This window comes from Panthera onca, chromosome A2 (genome assembly GCF_046562875.1).
Source record: "Panthera onca isolate mPanOnc1 chromosome A2, mPanOnc1 haplotype 2, whole genome shotgun sequence".
Taxonomy (NCBI): domain Eukaryota; kingdom Metazoa; phylum Chordata; class Mammalia; order Carnivora; family Felidae; genus Panthera; species Panthera onca.
The window spans coordinates 24,683,561-24,705,494 of NC_138340.1; the positions used below are offsets into that span (position 1 = coordinate 24,683,561).

A 21,934-nucleotide genomic window follows, 5' to 3' on the forward strand; every position below is an offset into this window, starting at 1 on the left:
TGTTGCTATCCCATTGCCAAAATAAAGTGATCCAGAGAGAAAATGGAAGATGGAAGTCATTTAGCTCTCCCAAGGTCCAGCATACAGGAATGTTTATATTCCTTCCCCCATTAGCCAAGTCTTTCATAAAATAAAACCTGGGAATAAAAATCTGTAGGACTACTAATGCAGTGCACATGGCTGATCTTAGGGCTGACTGCAAGAGATTACTGAGGAAAAAACCAGCTGACATCTGTGACAAAGATGTGTGTGTAGTTCACTTCAAATCATTCTCCTACATTCTAGCAAACAAAGAAATCAACTGTTGGCTCTGTGCCATCTCATCTATCTTCAGAACCAAAGGAAGTTTTCACCTACCCATGAAAGCCATTTAAAATTGTGGTTTCAGTCTAAGTAGGTCATTGCCTAAATCTGGACCAAAGGGTTTTCCACCTTGCTGGAAAGGTAGACAAAAGCTACAGTTCTCTGAGGAGCTGAGGAAGACTATTTCAAGATGAGGAAGGTTGACTTTTTGTTGTTGTTGTTGTCCTTCTAAAATTCAGCATTCCAAGTTATACTGTGGTGCTAAACTGGTTTATATCACCCAGTTCTAAATCTGTTCGCCTTTGTCACATTGGGGAAGGCATACATAAACACTCATAATTTAAATCAGAGTTAAAATGAAAAAAAAAGTTATATACCTAATTGGTATTTGATTGACTTAATCTCCCAGGTCTCTTGATATGACTATAAACCCTTAAAATATTTGAAGAAAGAGGGTAACTAAGGACAGCTCAAGTCAGTGCAGTGAACATCTGTTTTTGTCCTAGAGCATCCCTTTGCCCTTCATCTCAGTCTTTTTAAAGAACTGCCCCTCAGGGCGCCTGGGTGGCTCAGTTGGTTAAGAATCCTACTTTTGATCTCTTGATCTAAGGGCGCCTGGGTGGCTCAGTCGGTTAAGAATCCTACTCTTGATCTCTTGATCTCAGCTCAAGCCCCTCATCAGGCTCCACACTGGGCATAAAGCCTACTTAAAAAAAAACAAACAAAAAACCCTGCCCCCTCCCTAAAGTCTAATAGACTCACCTGTCATAGTAAACCTTTCTCACATACCTGCGCCTTGCCCTAGCAATTCACACTCACCAAGTACTAGAGACAGGATATGACCAAGGCAGGACCAAAAATCCTTCTATAAATTTTCCAAATGGGAAGTGAAGACAGGGATCTCTTAACCATTCAGTTATGACCTGGGGGTACTGGCAGCCAAGACCACCCGCCACGTGAAAGACAAAAATGAGGCTTACACACAGACAGAGGCAGAGATCAAGAACCAGAGATGAAACAATGAGGAGAGACAAAATCCTACTACAGTGTGAGGCACTGGATCCAGTCAACCCCAAGCTCAACATCTGAGCCTTTCTGCAATTTCATTATAAGAACTAATAGATCCCCCTTTTTTGCATACACAGGCTTTGAGGAGATTTGTGCCACTACTTTGGAGTATTGCCCAATACAATTAGTAAGTAGGTTTCTTCAATCTAATGTGTAAGGTCCTTTAAGGTCTCATTTCAGCCCACTGAAATACACATATTTTTATGGTTATCATGACTGATAATTATTATGAATAATAGTTCTCAACTAATAACTTTCTATTTTATTAGTTAGGAAGGTATTGAGCTGCAAGTAATAGAATATCCAACCAACAGTGATTTAAACTACGAGGAGCTAACTCTGGAAAACAGTGTGGAAGTTCCTCAAAAAATTAAAAATACATCTACCCTATGACCCAGAAATAGCACTGCTAGGAGTTTACCCAAGGGATACAGGAGTGCTGATGCATAGCAGCACTTTCAACAATAGCCAAATTATGGAAAGAGCCTAAATGTCCATCAACTGATGAATGGATAAAGAAATTGTGGTTTATATACACAATGGAATACTACTTGGCAATGAGAAAGAACGAAATATGGCCGTTTGTAGCAATGTGGATGGAACTGGAGACTGTTATGCTAAGTGAAATAAGTCATACAGAGAAAGACAGATACCATATGTTTTCATTTATGTGGATCCTGAGAAACTTAACAGAAGACCATGGGGGAGGGGAAGGGGGAAAAAAAAGGTTAGGGAGGGAGGGAGACAAATCATAAGAGACTCTTAAAAACTGAGAATAAACTGAGGGTTGATGGGGGTGGGAGGGAAGGGAAAGTGGGTGATGGGCAGTGAAGAGTGCACCTGTTGGGATGAGCACTGGGTGTTGTATGGAAACCAATTTGACAATAAATTTCATATTAAAAAAAAAAAAACTAAAAGGGGCTATTTTCTCACATGACTAGAGGTCTGGAGGCCAACCATTGTAGGTACTGTTGCAAGTGCTCAGAGATGGGAGGACGTATGTTTCTGTGCTTGGCTTGGCCTTTCTCTCATGGTTATTATACAGCTGATACAGCTCCAGGCAACATATCAACACTCAAGACAGGAAGAAGTGGGAAAAAGCATCACTGGTGACATATATTTACTCTTTTTATCAGGAAAACAAAAGCTTTCCCAGAACCTCTCAGATACCCACTTGGGTTCCATTGCCCAGTTACATGAGACATAAAGGGAGGGGCCTGACACTCGGCCATTAAAAAGGCATCATTATGGGGCGCCTGGATGGCTCAGTCGGTTGAGAGTCCGACTTCGGCTCAGGTCATGATCTCACGGTCCATGAGTTCGAGCCCTGCGTGGGGCTCCGTGCTGACAGCTCGGAACCCGGAGCCTGTTTCAGATTCTGTGTCTCCCTCTCTCTCTGACCCTCCCCTGCTCATGCTCTGTCTCAAAAATAAATAAACCTTAAAAAAATAAATAAATAAATAAATAAATAAATAAATAGGCATCATTAGGACACTCTGGAAGGCCCAGCCACTGAAGGAGACTTTGACCACACTGAAAGTGCTCATCTACCTTCGTAAGTCTCAAATTTTAATATATTGCTTCCAGAGCTACTCCTGATGCAGACATTCTTAAAGTGTGGCCTTTAGTTCTAGGAATATTTATAGTTTATGACAAATAGGATTATTTAAAATATATAAGCAATATATATAATAATAACATATATGTTAACATATGTAACAGAATAACAGATATACACATATATATACACACACATATACATATAAATGTGATTTGGAAGGAAGTACAATCCCCTGACCCCAATGAATTTGGGCCTGACCATGTAACATGCTTTAGGCAACAGAATGTTAGTAGACTTGATATGCACATAGGTTTGAAATGTGTTTATGTGATTTGGTTAGAGACTTGGCATCTGTGATCCACTGTAAGATGAATTCCTGAATAGCTTCTGTTCCAAGGAGAATGTGGACGCATGTAGAACATATTTGAACTGAACTTTCATCCTAGAGCCTGATGCCCTGAGTCTAGCCCTGTTCAACTAAGTTGCAACCAACCTGCAGATATGTGAGGGAGAGGTAAATGTTTTTTTTAAGACAGTAGGTTTTGGAATGGCTTGTTACACAGCATTACTGAAGCTATAGCTGCTTAATACATAGATGCTTGGTTTAAGATAAAGTTTCATGGACTTTGTGGGATTAAGCAAACTTAATAATTTTTTTTTAACTGTAGGAGTTAGAGCATTTCATTTCACACGGGGATATATTGTATTAGTTTGCTAGGGCTGCCATAATAAAGTAGAACAAACTGGGTGGCTTACACAACAGAAATTTATTGTCTCACAGTTCTGGAGGCTAGAAGTTCAAGATCAAGGTGTCACCAGGGTTACTTCCTTCTGAGGACTGTGGGTGAAGAATCCAGGCCTCTTTCCTTGGCTTGTAGATGGCCATCTTCTCCCTGTCTCTTCATATGATCTTCCCTCGGTGCGTGTTTATGTCTGTGTCCAAATTTCACCCCCAGTTTTTTTTAATGTTTCTTTATTTTGAGACAGAGAGGGTGGGAGAGAGCACGAGTGGAGGAGGGGCAGAGAGAGAGGGAGAGAGAGAATCTACTGTCAGTGCAGAGCCCAACATAGGGCTTGATCTCACGAATTGTGGGATCATGACCTGAGCTGAAATCAAGAGTCAGATGCTTAACCAGCTGAGCCACCCAGGTGCCCCACATATTTCCCCTTTTGGTAAGGACATTAGACAAATTCGGTTAGGGCCCACTCAAATGACCTCATTTTAACTTGATTACCTCTGTAAAGACCCTATCCCCAAATAAAAACACATTATGAGTTACAGGGGATTAAGATTCCAATGTATCTCTTTGAGGAGAACATAATTCAATCCATAACATAAGTATTATTAATTTCCAGGATAGAAGTATCTAGTATATCATGTCTCAAGTTTATTTGACCAGAAAATCCCATCTGCCAAGTGTCATTTCCCTGGATACACTTTGGAAAACTGGCTTTGAGGGATTGATGGATCTCAGACTTAGAGTAGCAGAAGGAATGGAGCCTGAAAGAAGGCACAGGGAAAAGACAGGTCTGAATAGTGAATATATTTAAGTCCCATCCACAAATTGGACGGTTCTGGACACTCCAAGGCTGAGCCCTTAATCCCACAAACACCCAGTACTCAAGGTGACTGCAGCTGCATTTAACTGTTAGTGGATACCCCCTCACAATGCAGCTGCCTCGCCACCTTCCCAATAGGAGATAGAATTAATTCTATCACCCACTTCCTAGTGGTACAACCCTTCATATCTGGACACTCCCAATGAAATGAGCATTTTAGAACAGGGTTTAATGACCCTGTTGAAATGGCCCTACAGTTATACAAACAAAACAAAATGATAAAAGAAACACAGAAATGTGATCCATCTCGACCTTTTCAAGTTACAGGCTCAAAATGAGAACCAATAAATCATATGCTGAAACTAGCTCAAAAACTCATCAAAAACCCATATTAATATTGATTTAGAGTAGATTATTTCCTATTGTGTTAAGCTAGAAATAGAAATCATCACATAACCATTGCTTAAAAGCCGTAAAACTCCCCAGGCAGGTTTACTTACACTTCTTAGGTTACATTTCCCAATGACCTTGTCCCACTTCTGCATTCACAAGATGGGTAAATATTAGATCTAGTACAATCTCCCAGCGTGTGATGCTATTTATATTCATGCAGATCCTTGGCCAGCCATGTGCAAGTTAGGAAAATGTCTCAAAATTGCTTAATATACATCTAATTTGGAAAAAGTAATCTATTAAAAATATAAAGTTAATTATTGCAAAAAAAATCCGGGAATATGAAAAGTCAATAATGTAATATGCATCAAACTGCAAAACATAAGTCCTTATGAAATTTCTGAAAATTTCTCCTCTACCATGTGTTCCCTCTGTGATCTCTATCACACAGGTAAATAGAAAGGAGATGTAAAGACAATCATATAACCTTTTAGAGAAAAGTAGGCTACTTTACTTTCTAATAGTTGCATTCTCCTGCCCCCAACATCCACACCCAACCCCATAGGAATTACAAATAACAAGGGGGCTGCCTCAAGTGGCAGCCAAACATCCACTCCAAATCTTTTCTTCTCACCTCTCCCCCAAATCATTCTACAGGTTTGACATTGAGTTCACACCATTCCAAAGATTAGCTGTCTGTAATACTCTACCACCCTCTTCTTCCATTCAAGACAGCACATCATGAAGTAAAAAGTACAAGTGATAACATAAGAGTAACTGAGCATCCATGCACTCCAGTTTATACAAACATGCCAATGATGCCAACTGCCAATACTGTAACTCTTCATGGTCCCAAATATATTTCTATTCATGCAGCTCTGTGTGGCTGAGAAGCAGGGCCTGGGAGAGAACCTGGGGGATAGGAGTGGGGAGGGAGTCTGAGATGAAATATCCATCCAGGAACCTGAGTAGCTACTCTTTGCACATAAGAGATTTGGTCACAGCCACCTACCCATTGTCTCCAAGTTTCCAACAGCCGTGTGCTTCCTACAACATAGGAAGAATGCTCAACATCCTCCCTTTGATCTGCAGTTGGGTTCAGCTCCCTTGGACAGAACCACTAGAACTTCCAAATATACTGCAAAAGAATTCATGAGTGGGAGCCCTCTTCAACAATGCACATAAGGGTGAAAGGTTTGCATTAGTGAGCATTAAATTCACAGAACCATGAATTTCATATACAAGAGCACTTTGAGCTTCCTGACCTCCACCGTATGATGGATCTGCTTCCCATTTGTATTTACCTAGTATAGTTCAAATGGTTTTAGATCACCCAAATTTAGGTTAGTGAAATTCTAATTATCCAGATACCCTCTGGTAGAACCACATTTGTAGATGTAGTCCGTGGTTGTTGTGCATAAGAAACCACAATCAAATGTTCCGTATCTCCTTTACATTCTTTTCTTCCATACAGAAAAAGTTTCCATGATTTTTTCCTCTAAAGGGAAATTATAGTCAGTTATGGTAAATGGCAGAAACTCTAAACAGCACAAAAAAACACTTCTGGGAAAAAGAAATAAATTCCTAATTAAGAATAAAAATCCCAATTAAACTAAATCACATTCTTAATCATTTTATCAGAGTTAGTCTTTTTTTTTTCATCTAACACATATGATGATAAGATTATACTCACAGCTCAGTGATCCTCTAAGGAGTTAGTGAACATAAAGTCTTAGCCGTTGGCATAAACTATACCAAAGCCTTAAAGCCCAGCTCTCTCATTTACTAGCTGTGTGCACTTGGGCAAGCTGCTTATTCTTCTTACATTTATTTTTCATCTGTAAAATGAGAAAAAGTCTAGCACCTACCTCAGGTGACTGACACAAACACTAAATAAGATAATGTACACAAAGTTCTAAGAACAATGCCTGGCACATAGTAAACCCCAACAGATGTCTATCGGTAGCAGTAGCAGTAATAATAGAAACAGCAGCAACAGCAGGAATCTGGATTGTTCCCCTAACTTTATTTCATCTAACTCCACTTTTTGACAAACATAAAAACCCCACTGGTAGAAGTTTCTAGTGTTCCTTCATATCTGACTCTCCTTCCTGGAAAGAGGAGAGGACTATACCTCCTGACCCCTTGCAATCATGTCACTTCCAGTCCAAGGAATTGTGAAGCCAATGTGCCATCTCCAGGCACTCCCTTCCTCTGGTGTAGTAACTCTTGAAGCCATGTGCCAAGGTGCAGAAAGCCGGGATCCTGAGTCACTGCCTGGAGGAGGGCTGCCCTGGAGACTCACTTGACCTACTTCACACTTCAGGTGAATAAGGAAGGAATCTTGATGTGTTAAGCCACTCAGATTTGAGGTTTGTTGATTACCACCCTATCCTGACCAATAGGTACTCCAATACCTCTAAAAGGGATCCTGACATAATTCCCAGAGGAGAAAGAGAGGTGCTTCAATTGTTAAAAAATAACTTGCTTTTTGTCAATATTTAGATTCTTTACTTTGTAATACTACCTCATATTGCAAGCAAATTGACTTTTCAAACTCTCCATGCTTCTTCCTCCTTTTATATTTTTAACCTAAAAAAGAAAATAATTACATTTTACTTCTATTTAATACACAGGTTAATACTGGGGCTCTTACTGGATCATATGTCACATGGTCATATGGCACCCATAGTACCAAACATAGCCTGTGATCATAGTAGTTTCCAGAACTAGGAAGGGGTACTGGGAGCACCCTCAAGTGTTCAATTGTTTCTGGCTTAAGGCAACATGGGACAGTTAAGTAGAACTATGGATATTTTCTACTTTAAACTAAAACTAACCCTTATGAAATAGAAAAGGGGTTTAAAATGTTTTTACAAACCAAAAAGGTTTTGTGCATCATTAAATTGTACCTCAATATATTATTTATTTTATGTTGTCACTTCCATATTTACATCTGTATGAATGTCAGAATAGACACATAATATATTGGCATAATTGTACATCATAAATATACATGTATAAGTTGGGGTCTCTGCTCAAAAAAATTTAATGATAGGAGCATAAGATAAAAGTAACTTTGAAACTGACAGTTTAAAGAATGGCCTTCACACTTTTTGTCGCTATTTGCATCATTCCTAAACTGCTGTAACCATTTTCCAAAGCAACTAAAAAAGAAGAAAACCAATACAGAACTAGGGAAATTCACATAGCAGTAACAGGTTCATAAGGACATCATGAACCAGCAAAGTCAGAAGGAAAAAAAATAAAAGCAGAAATGATAGTGAGGAGCATAGATTTGATTTAGGGTTGAAGAACAAAACTTTCTGTTCCAACTAAAAATCACGTTTCCACATCTGAAAACCAGCAAAGGCTCTGTCAGATAGTTAAAAGGATAAGGTGATTGCTTTCTACACATAGAAGCAGGATGAAGAGCAGATTCTCATACAGATCAGAAATGCTTCTAAAGATACTTGGACTCCAAAGTGTGGTATCCAGGGAAACAGGAGGGCCAGCAGATAACCCCAAGAAAGGCAGAGAGCTTTGTTAGGCCAACATCCAAACCAATTATTGAAGAATAACTAGTTCAGCCAAGTTAGAATTATCTCAAATTTCTACAGAAAGTTAAATGATATCTGGGAATTTTTCAGCCAAATGGCACAGAGCTCTCTATTCCCCATCTCATAGCACTTACCTCACTATCAGTAAGAGGTGAAGCTGGGATTTAAACCCAGGCATATCAGACTCCAAAACCCTTATGAAAACGGCAGCAGATAAATGAGCCTCACAGAATAGGTAGGATTTGGAAATGGAGACTGGCTGGCACTGAAAGGGGAGAGGCAGGGAGAGGAGGCCCTGAGGAGGCCATTAGTGAAAGGGAACAGAAAAAGCTAAGGAATAGAGGTGGAAAACCCTGAATGTGTGCAGGAATTACCAAGTATAGTGCAGGTAGCATAGGAAATGTGCAGGGAGGAGGTATGAGATAAGGCTGGGAAGGCTGGCTCTGGCCTTTCAGCTGATGATGCTGTTGGCTCAGCCAAAGAGGCAGACTTCACTCTGAAGGCAATAAGCAATAATTGAGAGCTTTAAAGCAGAGAAATGGCATATAATGCAAGTAGGCCCTGGGAAAACTAATCTTGCTATGACATGGAAGATAGATTAAAGAAGAATAAGAAGGTGCCTTGCACATAATACATGTGCATTTAATATGAATGGATAAAGGAAAGACCAGGTTAAAACTTATTGTGTTTCTCCAACATGATACCAAACCCATTCTACCCAGTGCTATTTAATGTTTGGTTTGCTATTTAGAGAATAAATTCCCCTCATTCTAGAAAGAAATAAAGCTGCTGTGGCTTCAAAAATAAGTCAATTGATCAGTCAAGTGTGGCTCTCTAAATGTTGCCGTTACAGTATCTACTCTGGCAAAAATTAACATTTTCTTCTTCTATGCAGAGGGAAGTACATCTGAGCTGCTGCTGTTACTGCTGAAAAAGAAAAAAAAAAATTAACCAAGTACAAAAGTTAGGCAATGAAGAATGGTTCCTCCCCTTCAGCAACAGGGTGAAAAAGTTATTGGAAAATAAGATAATAAGCCATAATTTCATATTTCTTATGCCCTTTTGTGGTCTCCAAGTCAAACACGTACTAAGCCATAGCTTTCTTGATGATGCCAAACTTCCTTCTGTACAGGTCATGGTGCCATCTGCAAAGCATCAATTACTCAGTGAGAAGCCAAGGCTGAAAAACCCTGAGATGAGTCATAACCTACCTGATTTTCTTCATGGGAAACCCTCATCTGCTCCTTGAGGACAGACATTCGGGCTGCCTCTTCTTTCCTCAAGACTCTCTCCTTCTTGAGCTCAGGGCTCCAGAAGGTCTTGATACTGTTCATGGAAGATCCCAACTTGCTGTCCTTGATGTCTAGCTCTTTCCGGAGGAGGTCATTCTCTCTCTGAAGTTCCTTGAGCTGGGCTTGAAGGTCTAACATTGTGCTATCCCTTACCTGCCTCAACATGGAGGGGACCTGGTGGTGGTGATGATGAGACGAGCTAGTCAGACCACCATGTTGATCCGTGTATGAAAGAACATCTGTGTGGGAAAGTCCAGCAGAAGCAATATTGGGACTACTCCCCATGGCTGTGACTCGGCCTCCATATACAGCTCTATTTGTGGCCCTTCCCAGAGTCATGGTGCCCTTTGGGTAAGTTGTCGAAGCCACCCCCTCATGATCACTCAGATACATGGGTCCAGACGTAGCATAAGCCGCATTAAGGGACTGGATATTCTCCATGGACAGTGTCTTGCCTGTTCCTCCACCTCCCCCACTGCTTGTTCTTCTGTGGCCCAAACGAGGAGACCTTGGCAAACGAGGAGATCTGGAAGGGCTACCTTCCAGATTGGTGATTGTTCTTGCACTTCCATACATTTTTCTTCTATTATGAGGTGCTACTGAAGAGAAGGAATGCTATACTAAGTTGGGAGGTAAGCCAGTATTTCCACTATTGGCCTGAATTTTCACTGCATATTTTTCACCGTCTGTACCAGAAAATGACTCCAAATAGAGACCTGAAAAATGAGAAAAAAGATAATCAAAAACAAACTGTATTATATTTTTAAAAATGCATTGATAGATCAATGATGATAATGATAGATACATGAACATCAGAGAGTAACACCCATATTCATTTTTTTAATGACCCCAAACTTTACTTACAATATGCAAACATTTTGTATATTTCCCCCACCCTGCCCCCAAGCAAGGTCAAAAGTTCTCACAGCAAAAAGGAAACTTGTTTTTCCTTAGGAAAATGAAGCTTTGCATTTTGGTTTGTGCTAAGTGACAGTTGGGACGTCCAGAAAATTCACCATAGAATTCCTCCTCATAGAGAACTTGGCTATAAAATACTCCATCTTAGGGGCATGACCCCCCCATACACAAGTGGCTTGACAGTAACTTTGAGAAGCTTTTGCTTCCTAGGATATCAAATAACAGTCAAGCAGGTTGTTACCTCCCCATTCTGTACCCATTCCAGACATCACTAATCCATCACTGTCCTCATTTCCACTAAGATTGGAATTCTTCTCAACATAATATTCTAGATGGTTTACCACCAATCAACTAGCATCGACTCAGGAGTTTGAACCTATTGACCATTTTGAAGCTAGAAGAAAAAGAGGTGGCTCAAAAAAACAAATAATCCAGTGAAGACATGGGCAAAAGACATGAATAGACACTTCTCCAAGGAAGACATCCAGATGGCCAACCGACACATGAAAAAATGCTCAACGTCACTCATCATCAGGGAAATACAAATCAAAACCACAATGAGATACCACCTTACACCTGTTAGAATGGCTAACATTAACAACTCAGGCAACAACAGATGTTGGCGAGGATGCGGAGAAAGAGGATCTCTTTTGCATTGTTGGTGGGAATGCAAGCTGGTGCAGCCACTCTGGAAAACAGTATGGAGGTTCCTCAAAAAACTAAAAATAGAACTACCCTACGACCCAGCAATTGCACTACTAGGCATTTATCCACAGGATACAGGTGTGCTGTTTCAAAGGGACACATGCACCCCCATGTTTATAGCAGCACTATCAACAACAGCCAAAGTATGGAAAGAGCCCAAATGTCCATCGATGGATGAATGGATAAAGAAGATGTGGTATACACACACACAAACACACACACACACACACACACACAAACACACAATGGAGTATATATATATATATATATATATATATATACACACACACACACACACACACACACACACACACACAATGGAGTATTACTTGGCAATCAAAAAGAATGAAATCTTGCCATTTGCAATTATGTGGATGGAACTGGATGGTATTATGCTAAGTGAAATTAGTCAAAGACAAAAAATCATATGACTTCACTCATATGAGGACTTGAAGAGACAAAACAGATGAACACAAGGGAAGGGAAACAAAAATGATATAAAAACAGGGAGGAAGACAAAACAGAAGAGACTCATAAATATGGAGAACAAATTGAGGGTTGCTGGAGGGGTTGTGGGAGCAGGGATGGGCTAAATGGGTAAGGGGCATTAAGGAATCTACTCCTGAAATCATTGTTTCACTATATGCTGACAAATTTGGATGTAAATTTTTAAAAATAAAAAATAAAATTAAAAAAAATTAAAATTTAAAAAATTTTTTTAAAAAGAGGTGGCTCAACCATCAAGACTCATATATATCTAGCCAGATCCTAAATGCTATTACCAGAAAATGGCAATCCTGGCTTTTTCTCCTTTCACAAACATCTTTCAGGCTGGTGTTTTGGGACTGCTTTTCCATTTTGGTGGACCTAAATATTCACTCCACACTACCCCACACCTGTACAGAAATGGTACAAGAACAGTACACTGTGTTAGATTTCCTGGTCCCATACCCCCTAGAGAAAAATAGTAGAAGTTCCCTGTCATGGTTACTCAAGCACTTTGGTACACAATTTTATGTAACTGGGCTACAGGGTTGTGATTATTCCCTCAGTGTTAGGACCCAAATGGCCTTAATGGGGTGTATCATGGCTTCCTGCTCTTCTTCTTAGGATATGTGTAAAGTACTTTATTTTTCTTCAGCTTTTTAGACACTAAGACCACAGATTTTGGAAAGGGGCAAACCAAGGTTCAGATCTCCACTCTAACATTGGCTAGCTGAATGACCTTAGGTTAGGGATGGGCATGTGACCCACATTGGTCCAAAAAGATTTATGCCATACTTTAGCTGGAACAATTGGAAAAGATAAGCTCTTTTTCAGCTAGAATTTACTTGCTTTGATGTGGCGCTTCTTAGTACTACCATGTGGAAATGGCTTCCCCGGGAGAGAAACTAATGCAAAGGAAAGCAAACCAAACTTTAGATAGTTTGAAATCAAATCAAGTGACATCACTTGATACCCTGGATCCAGTAGTCACTGAAGGTACATCTGCCCCAGGCCAGTTTAGTTACACATGCCAGGTAGAGTGACTGCATTAAAGGCCCCAACTCTTTACCCCTTCCTGAATCTATGTCCTTGGCATGCCCTCCCATCTGACTCTGAGTTCATTCATATGATTTGGTTTGGCCAATAATGTGATAACAAATGCAAAGGAAGCAGAGGCCTGAAGTAGCACTTGTGTATTTACTCTTTTGCTCATTTTCCTCTGTAGTACTAATTAGAATATGCCCAGTGTAGGGGCGCCTGGGTGGCTCAGTCGGTGTTTGACTTTGGCTCAGGTCATTATGTCACGGGTTTGTGAGTTCAAGCCCCATGCCCTGTGCTGACAGCTCAGAGCCGGGGGCCTGCTTCAGATTCTGTCTCCCTCTCTCTGCCCCTCTCATGCTTGAACTCTGTGTCTCTCTCTCTCTCCCTCTCAAAAATAAATAAACATTTAAGAAAAAAAAAAAAAGAATATGCCCAGTGTAGCCTGCTGGAAGATGAGAAATATAAAATAGAGCCACGGTGTCCTAGCCAATAGCCAACCAACCCCAAGACATTTGAGCAAGCCCAGCCAAGATCAGCAAAGCTGCCTAGCCAACCACCAGCTGACCACAGATGCATGAGCAAGTCCAATGAGCTCCATACACTCATGGACTAAAAAAATACTTCTTAGTATGTCATGATGTTTCGCAGTTGGATGTTCTGCAGGACTTCTGGAGCAACAGACAATGGATACATTCACTCCTAAGTTTCTTTTTTCATTCCATTCTAGTTGGGGTATCTTATACCCTAAAGAGTCCTCATATATAGTATGAAAAATATTTTCCATAAAAGTACCTCCTTTCCCTAAAAAGTCCCTAAAAATAATTAAACTCCTGTTTAAAAAGAATTAAAAATAAATATGTTTATGTTGCTCAGGTCTTTATTTTGTTTTACTTGAAAAAATACACAAATCATTTTGGGGGTGCCTGGGTGGCTCAGTCAGTTAAGCGGTTGACTTTCACTCAGGTCATGATCTCACGGTTCACGGGTTCAAGGCCTGAACCCGGCTGTCTCCATGCTGACAGCTCAGAGCCTGGATCCTGCTTCAGCTTCTCTGTGTGTGTGTGTCTCTCTCTCTGTCTGCCTCTCCCCTCACTTGCGCTCTCTCTCTCTCTCTCAAAAATAAATAAACATTAAAAAAATCATTTTGTATCTAAGATTTTTTTCATGATAATGTGTTCTGTAGGAAAGGTAAATCAACAGTTCCAACAATAGTAGTTACATATAAGATGAGAGAGACAGACAGTAGAATAATGTGACCGTAATATGAATAGTTAATGAGATGGAAAGATGTTCATGACAGAGTAGTCAGGGCAAGGGTGTTGGAGCAGACTACAAAACATGTTTATGGTTTAATCACATTGTAAAACACACATACATACACACTAACCTACAGAGAAGACTGGAACAACACACATCAAAATGTTAACAGGGGTGTCTGGATGGCTCAATCGGTTAAGTGTCTGACTCTTGATTTCAGCTTAGGTCTTAATCTTACAGTTTGTGAGATCAAGCCTCAAGTGCTGTCAGCACAGAGCATGCATGGGATTCTCTCTCTCCCTCCCCCTCTGCCCACCCCCTCTCAAAATAAATAAGCATTTAAAAAAATGTTAACAGTGGTAGAATTCTAAGTGGTTTTCATTTTCTTCCTTTTATTTGCATGTGTTAAATTTTCTATAATAAACATCTTTTCTACTGTCTTTTTAGTCTCTATTTCATTTATTTCTGCTCTGATCTTTGTTATTTTCTTCCTTCTACTAACTTAGGGCTTAGTTTATTCTTTCTCTAGTTCCTTAAGGTATAAAGTTAGGTTGTTTATGTGAGATCTTCCTTTTTTTCTTAATGTAGGTGTTCATCACTGTGAACTTAAGAAAATATTTTTTTTCCTTCTAAAAATTCCAACAGTTAAATGAACATGTTATTTTTGCTATGCTTAGAATCTAGGAATCTAGGTCCTAGCTGAGCCACCACTTACAGAGTTGTCTTCCTAGAAGTGATAAAATCTAACTTGCTCTTTCCCTGTCTTCTCCTCTTGTATCCAGAGGCAGACATTTCTGAGGTCTCTAGCTAGGGTGGAGGTCCCAATCCAAATTCAATAAAATTTATACCCACACAGATTTCATCTGTGGTGATTTTATCAGCCCAGCTGGCCCAGGCTTTGGAGAACTGAATAAAGAACAAAAAGTAGATCTGATCATTTAGAAACGTACATACACACAGCACACATATAACATATGATATACAGAGATATAGTAACTTGTTTGAAACAATGTTTCTTTATTTAAAGAGCAATACATGTTGCCAATGGCTCCAAGTTTCCTTGGGTTCTCTCTCTTTTTTTTTTTTTTTTTTTTTTTGGCTTAGTATCAGGTTTATGCAGTGTCATGGTATGGATTGAGAAGCTTTCCATTTTTCACATTTTCTGGAACAGTTAGCATAACAGACTGCTCTATCCCTGAAATGTTTGGCAGAACACACCCATAAAACTGAATTGGCTTGGTTGTTGATTACCTTTTTATTGTTTACTAGGTTTAGTGATCTGTTCAGGTATGTTACCTATTTTGTACCAATGATCATTAAAATGTTTCTTAAGCAACAGTCCATTCCATACAGATTTTCCAGCCTTAGTGGTATTGCTTTGTGTAACTTTTCCTTAAATATTTTTAAATCTCCTCCAGTTATGTCCTCATCTCATTCCTAATGTTGTTTATTTTTTTCTGTTTCTCTTGATGACCATATGACAAATGTAGGTCTACTTTTTTAGTGTTTTAAAGATACAGTTTTGTTTTGTCGATATATTCTACTACATACTCTCTTCCATTTTATCAGTATCTCTTTATCCTTAATAATAATTTCTACTTTCTTTGTGTTTACTTTGTCTTTTTGCATCAAATGTTCATTAATATTCTTTAATATTAATATTTTAATATTTTTATTAATTTAATATTAATATTTAATATTAATGTTCATTAATTATCTTTAATAACATTTTCTGATGAATGCATGTAAGATTATGCATTGGCTGCATATTCCAGGATTTTATGTATAGAACCCTTGTCATTTGTAAATAGCTTGTTATTTTTCTTTTTATTTTTTTCTATCCCAGGGATTATTCAGAAAGATATACTTACATGTCAAAGTGATTAGAAGTTCTTGGCTAATTGGTTCTAATTTTGGTTAGTCATTCTAATTTTTGGCATTGGGATCATAGAATAGAACATATATGTTTCTAATATTTGAAATTTGTCAAAGACTTTCTAACTGGCCAATAAATGATCAGTTTTCTTAATTGAAATAAAGCAACTAATAGATGATTATAGAAAAACTTTAAAATAAAGATATGCATACAGAAGAAAATGAAAACACTCCCAATCCTGGCACTGATAGGCCCTGTTAATAAGTTGATGTTGTTGGTTCCAATTCTTTTCAGTGTGTGTGTGTGTGTGTGTAATTTTAGACAAAAGTAATTATTATAGTATGTATAAAGTCTTGTACTCTCCTTTTTGTCAATGTTTATCTCAATGTCATCTCCTTCTTTCCACTTAACATTAATACCCAAATATCTTAATAAAACATGATTTTTAATGTGCACCATATGTCTCCAAGAGGGCCACCAATTCCTCCGCTTCCTGTATACCTTTGTCTCACCTTCCACAAAGAAGTGGATTCTATTTTCCTTCTATCTTGATCTAGGCTGGCCTTGTGACCTTGTGACTGCTTGGCTAGTAGATGCTTCAGAAGTGACACTATTCCAGCTCTGAGCCTAGCTCTAAAGAGGCCTACTAGCCTCTGCTCTTGCTCCCTTAAAAAACAGAGATCTAAGGTCAGAGCTACCTTACTGGAAAGAGAAGTAACACAGAAAGACCCAGAAGATTAGACACCACGTGAAGAGAGGTTACGAGAAGGAGAACCAAAGTATCCCTGCTAATAGCCAGCATTAAGACACCTTAGAGACAAGGCATCTTAGACCTTCCAACCCAGCTGCCATCAGAAATTAAGTACATGAGTGACAACTAACACTATGTGTAACAGAAGGACCACTCAATCAACCCAAAGAGTGATAGGAAATAATGAATTATTGTTTAAAGCCTCCAAAGCTTGGGGCAGGGGGGTGGTTGTTATGCAGCAAAAGAACTGAAACAGTGACTTAATGTTCATTGAATGGTTATCTAATCAACTATTCAACCAATCACCTATATGGGGACACTTAGGTAATTTCTTTTTAAAATGGAAATATCATAGGGGCACCTGGGTGGCTCAGTTGGTTAAGCATCCAACTCTTGATTTTGGCTCAGGTCATGATCTCATGGTTGTGAGGTAAGCCATACTGGGCATGGAGCCTACTTAAGATTCTCTCTCTCCCTCTCCCTCTCCCTCTGCCCCTCTGCAACTCATGCTCTCACTTTCTCTCTCAAAAAACAAAAACAAAAAAAAATTAAAACTGGAAATATCATAATTAATATTCTGATTGATAAAACATTGTATACATCTCTTACCATTTCCCTAGGATAAAGTTCTGGAAGTAGAATTATAAGATTTGATACCCAGTATCAAAATTCCCCCCAGAAATGTTGAAGTAATTTACACTCCCACCCTTACCTTTGGCTACTTCACCTCCACAGCCTCTACTCTTTACCCTCAATATATCCTGGAAGCCACCATCTTCTCTCAAGGCTACCAAAAATCTTTGAATTATCCAACTCAGGATCATAGTTCTACATATTCAGTAAATACATGTTAAGAAGTATTTAAGTACCAATAGTGTGCTACACCAGTCCTGCTTTATGCCACTGCTTTCTTGACAGTTTGGCAAATGTTCAGGTAAACAAGGCTAACGGGGGTTTTGATTTTATACCAAGATGTCTCAGAGACTTTAGAACACTAATGTTTATTGTGACTCTTCCAATAGTGAGTATATAATGTAGCTTTTCCCAAGTTTATTTGACAAGAAAACCGCTTTTCCCTTCAGAAGTCCTGGAAATGTTTCACCGAACATTTTGATTTATTCATATAACAAATAATTTTTAAGCATCAGCTTAATTCCCAGTGTTTAATACTGAGACACAGCTTCTGTCTATGGAAATTTTATCCTCTAGAATAGACTTTCTTAGAATTTTCTTCATCTCAAATCTAACCTGGTTTGAGAAGCAGACAGCTATAGGCAGTAGGCACTGCTTTAAGGGCAAGGACATGAAAGTGACCCAAAAGAATCAGAACTGACCTCTCAAAGGGAAATACAGAAGATCAAAATAATAACTGGTTGGAGTTATGACCCTACTAGAGCAAGAAATAAGTACAATTCTGTATTTATTTTTCAAACACTCAACAGAAAAGCCAAAACGTCAAAAGGAATACAGGTCCATCATCATCAGTCTGTGTGTCTATTAAGTGAGGAAACAGGTGGATGTTGCCTACTCCAAGATCACACCAGAAAAGAGGCATTATATACAATTCCACAGAACTTACTAAATCAAATAGGAATTTCAGAGTCCATCAAAATGGTAACAGAATAATTTCTTCATCAGTATACATCTGCTTCTTAACAATAAATTATAATTAGCCACCTAGGCCCAACACTGTATTTAGGAATTAGTCTCTTTCTCCAGACGTACAAAGAGCAGCATGGTTTCCTGGAACAATTTTGCCCTTATAGCTAGCTAGCACATAGCATGATGTTCATTTCACAGATGAGGTAGGCCCAATTGACAAGGTAAGCCAAGGCAAGTCTCATGGCTGTCATGTCCTCCTAAGCCTCGTGATTCCTACTTATTCTACTGAGTCACTCACAACCCCCTCCCCCACCCCCAGCTGTGTTTAAATCACCTGAAATATGTTTAGGTACTTGTTTTGACACTCGGGCTTTTTTGGGTTGTATTTTCCTAATTACGTCTATCCTAATTTTTTTTTTTTTTTTTTTTTTTGGTTTTTTAAAATGAATCCCTGAGAAAGAGCAAAGAGATCAACTTTATTCAGCAATCAATAATGCTCTATTTTCCATGACTGACTGCACGGAAACCATCTCTAAGCTTTTCCACTCACCTATAAATGCATTATAAGAAATAAGGCCAAAGTTAAGCTCTTACTGTTTTAAATACTATTATGAAGCCAAGATAGGCTAAATCATTGAGCTTTCTTGTAAACTCCTAAAAACACCTGCTTTCTTATTTAGTTGTGATGTACCATCCTAAGAAGGATAAATTATTAATTAGATTAAACTGAGCATAGAAACAGACAAATGTTGCTGACTATAACACCAAAGAAATTAATTGCATGACACTTTTCACTTCAAAAGCACTTCATGAATAAAATTCCAAGTTCAAGGGTAAGCTCCATTTAAGGTTCACACACAAAATCAAATCAAAGATGCTGTTACAAACCTATAAGAATACTTTCTCTAATTGCATATGGATTCATAAATAAAGTATACACTCATCCACTCATTCTTTAAAAGGTTTATGGACTCTTGAACTGTAAGCTCAGGGCAGGGAAAGGTAGAGAGTCTTGATTTCTGTCTACCTCAAGTGTCTCAGACTGGAATGGTCTATTTTAAGATGAAAGCACTTCCTGCTATCTGCTCTAAATTAGGTTAAGTTTATTTCCACAAATCTCAGCCTCAGCCCATCACCTGAGCCCTGCTGACAGACCGTGTGAGCTGAGATCATCAGTATCTCCCAAGATTTAGCCCAAATTAAAATATCCTTTTTTTTTTCTTCTCAGCATCCCAAACTTTTAAAAAATTTTGTGTCACAGGACTACAGTTAATTCTGAAATCCTTCTAGAAGAAGACAGAATGTAGAACAAATCTCAAGCAAGAAGCAGCTGCCCAGGAGCCAGATGCTGCCCGCAAGTGTGTTATATATGGCTAGCACAGTGTTCTTTAGAATTGTGGTCTAGTTACAAACATAGAGATATAGACATTTCACATTCAAATACAGATTTCAGCTTCTCCTAAAACTCTGAAAATCTGACAATGTCAAAATCATTTCCCTATGTGACAACAACTGGCTAGAGCCAACCAGCAGCCACCCCTTCAAGAGAGAGCATGCCCCCTTTAGTATGCCACAGTCCCCTCCATTCCGTATTACTTTACATTCAGTCTGATTCCCTCTTTTCATGCTTGTCCCTACAGGCATTTAAATTTTACCACTCTTGAGAGAGCCAAAGCATTAGAGACTGTTAAAAACTGAGAACAAACTGAGGGTTGATGGGGGGTGGGAGGGAGGGCAGGGTGGGAGGGAGGGCAGGGTGGGTGATGGGTATTGAGGAGGGCACCTTTTGGGATGAGCACTGGGTGTTGTATGGAAACCAATTTGACAGTAAATTTCATATATTAAAAAATAAAAAAATAAATAAAAAAAAAAAGAAGTCAAAAAAAAAATAAATAAACTAAATACAAAAAAAAAATAAAAAATAAAAAATAAATTTTACCACTCTTACTCATATATCTTTAAAAAGAATTCATTCTCCTTCACCATCCAGTTAAAGTCCATTATCAAATCCTACCAATTCTGCCTCCAAAATCAATCACGATCTGCTCCTTTATTTCCACTTCTACCATCACCACCCTATTGCACTGACATGACTTGCTTCAGCTCTCCCATACCATCCCAAAGCATCTCTCCTTTTCAAATCCTCCCCCTTCCGCCTTCCAAATTGTACTCCAAAGTATACTTCTGATCACAAAAGATCTTCCCCGACCCACTTAAAACCCTTCACAGCATCCCAGTGCTCTTTGCACAAAGACCGAAATCCTTTCCGTGGCCTGAGGCCCTATACAATTTGGCAGCTGCCAACAGTTCCAGCCTCCTCTCTTGCCATTCTCTTCACTGACCCTGCCTGAGTCTTCCTTTCTGATGCTCAGTAGTATCAAGTCCATTCCTGACTCAGAGCTTCAACTGTGCTATTCTATCTGCAGGGCTCATTCCCAGTCATTACTTAGATCACAACATCTAATAGCATACCCTCTTCATGGTCCATCCCATCCAAGTCAGATCTTGGCTGTGTTCTCTTAAAGCATAATGTTCTTTTCTCTTGGTATGAAACACCCAAATCAAGACTGCACCTCCTCAGACCCTTGGTTTGCAAAATAGGAAAGCATAAAGGAGAGTAATCACTATGCACAAAGGATTCTGAAGCCTTCAGGGAAGAAAGTCATGGGCACTCCAGTCACAAAGCCCAGGATTCAGAGTAAGTGAGCTCTGTGGGAGGAGACAAACATGGTTACAAACAACAGTACAGCTGCCAAAAACAAAATAATTACTTCAAGATAAGAGGGTATCCAGGCTAGTGATTGGGACTCAAAACAAGTACCCAAAAGCCATGGAGAAACCTGTATGGACAAAGCATGTGAGTGAGGTGGGAGACCATTCCATGCTGTTTGGAGCCTGTGCAGTGGGGCACAAATGCTATGCACAAGGATATGACTCATAAGGAAGCCCATGGGTTCCAGGAAGGGTCACGCACAATCAGACACTGAGACAAGGGTTTGGGTACAGGTGGTTCATTTAGAAGGCAATCCCAGGAAGCACTCAGGAGGGAATTTAGCGCAAAGACATGGAAGTGAAGGAAGTCAACATAGAGTACATTTTCAAGGAGAGTTCTGCTAGGAAACTGGGTTCAGTCCTGCTGAAGGAGCTCTGAAACACAGTGAAGAACCTGCCTCGGAATTATACCTCCATAAGGGTAAGGTACCCATTCATGATTTGCAGACATTTGCTCCCCTGGTACATCCAGCCTGCACTACTTGGAGGCCACGAGAAAACCCTCATGTTCCAAATATAGGCCATGAGTGCTGAGATGTGGCTGAAACACCAGTGGCATATGCTGCACCATGCATGACACACCAGTGGCTGAGCCAGCCACTGGGAAACTGGGTTGGCCTTCCCTTACAGGACCATATAGTGGGGACCATAGCATCTTTCTGAGGAAGACTGGTCTCAATAGCAACACCTTGTGGCACAAAGATGCAATCATATGGCAGAGCAGTTGGATAGAAGCCATCTCTGGGCTTGGGGGTGGGATTTATATCCATAACCCCCTTATTTTGGGGC

At 39.4% G+C, this 21,934-nt stretch overlaps 1 protein-coding gene across 8 annotated transcripts in view; it reads right to left on the bottom strand.

Moving 5' to 3' along the window:
- The window catches only part of ERC2 (ELKS/RAB6-interacting/CAST family member 2), a 931,006-nt gene that overhangs the window by 887,228 nt on the left and 21,844 nt on the right, over positions 1–21,934 (bottom strand). For all 8 annotated transcript variants that reach the window (XR_013554185.1, XR_013554186.1, XM_060631335.3 and 5 more), the window contains exon 2: positions 9,657–10,453. Coding sequence is in view for 6 of the 8 variants with exons in the window: in XM_060631335.3 (XP_060487318.1) it covers positions 9,657–10,313 (657 nt within the window). In the remaining 2 variants the exon portion in view is untranslated. The remainder of the gene's footprint in view (positions 1–9,656; positions 10,454–21,934) is intronic.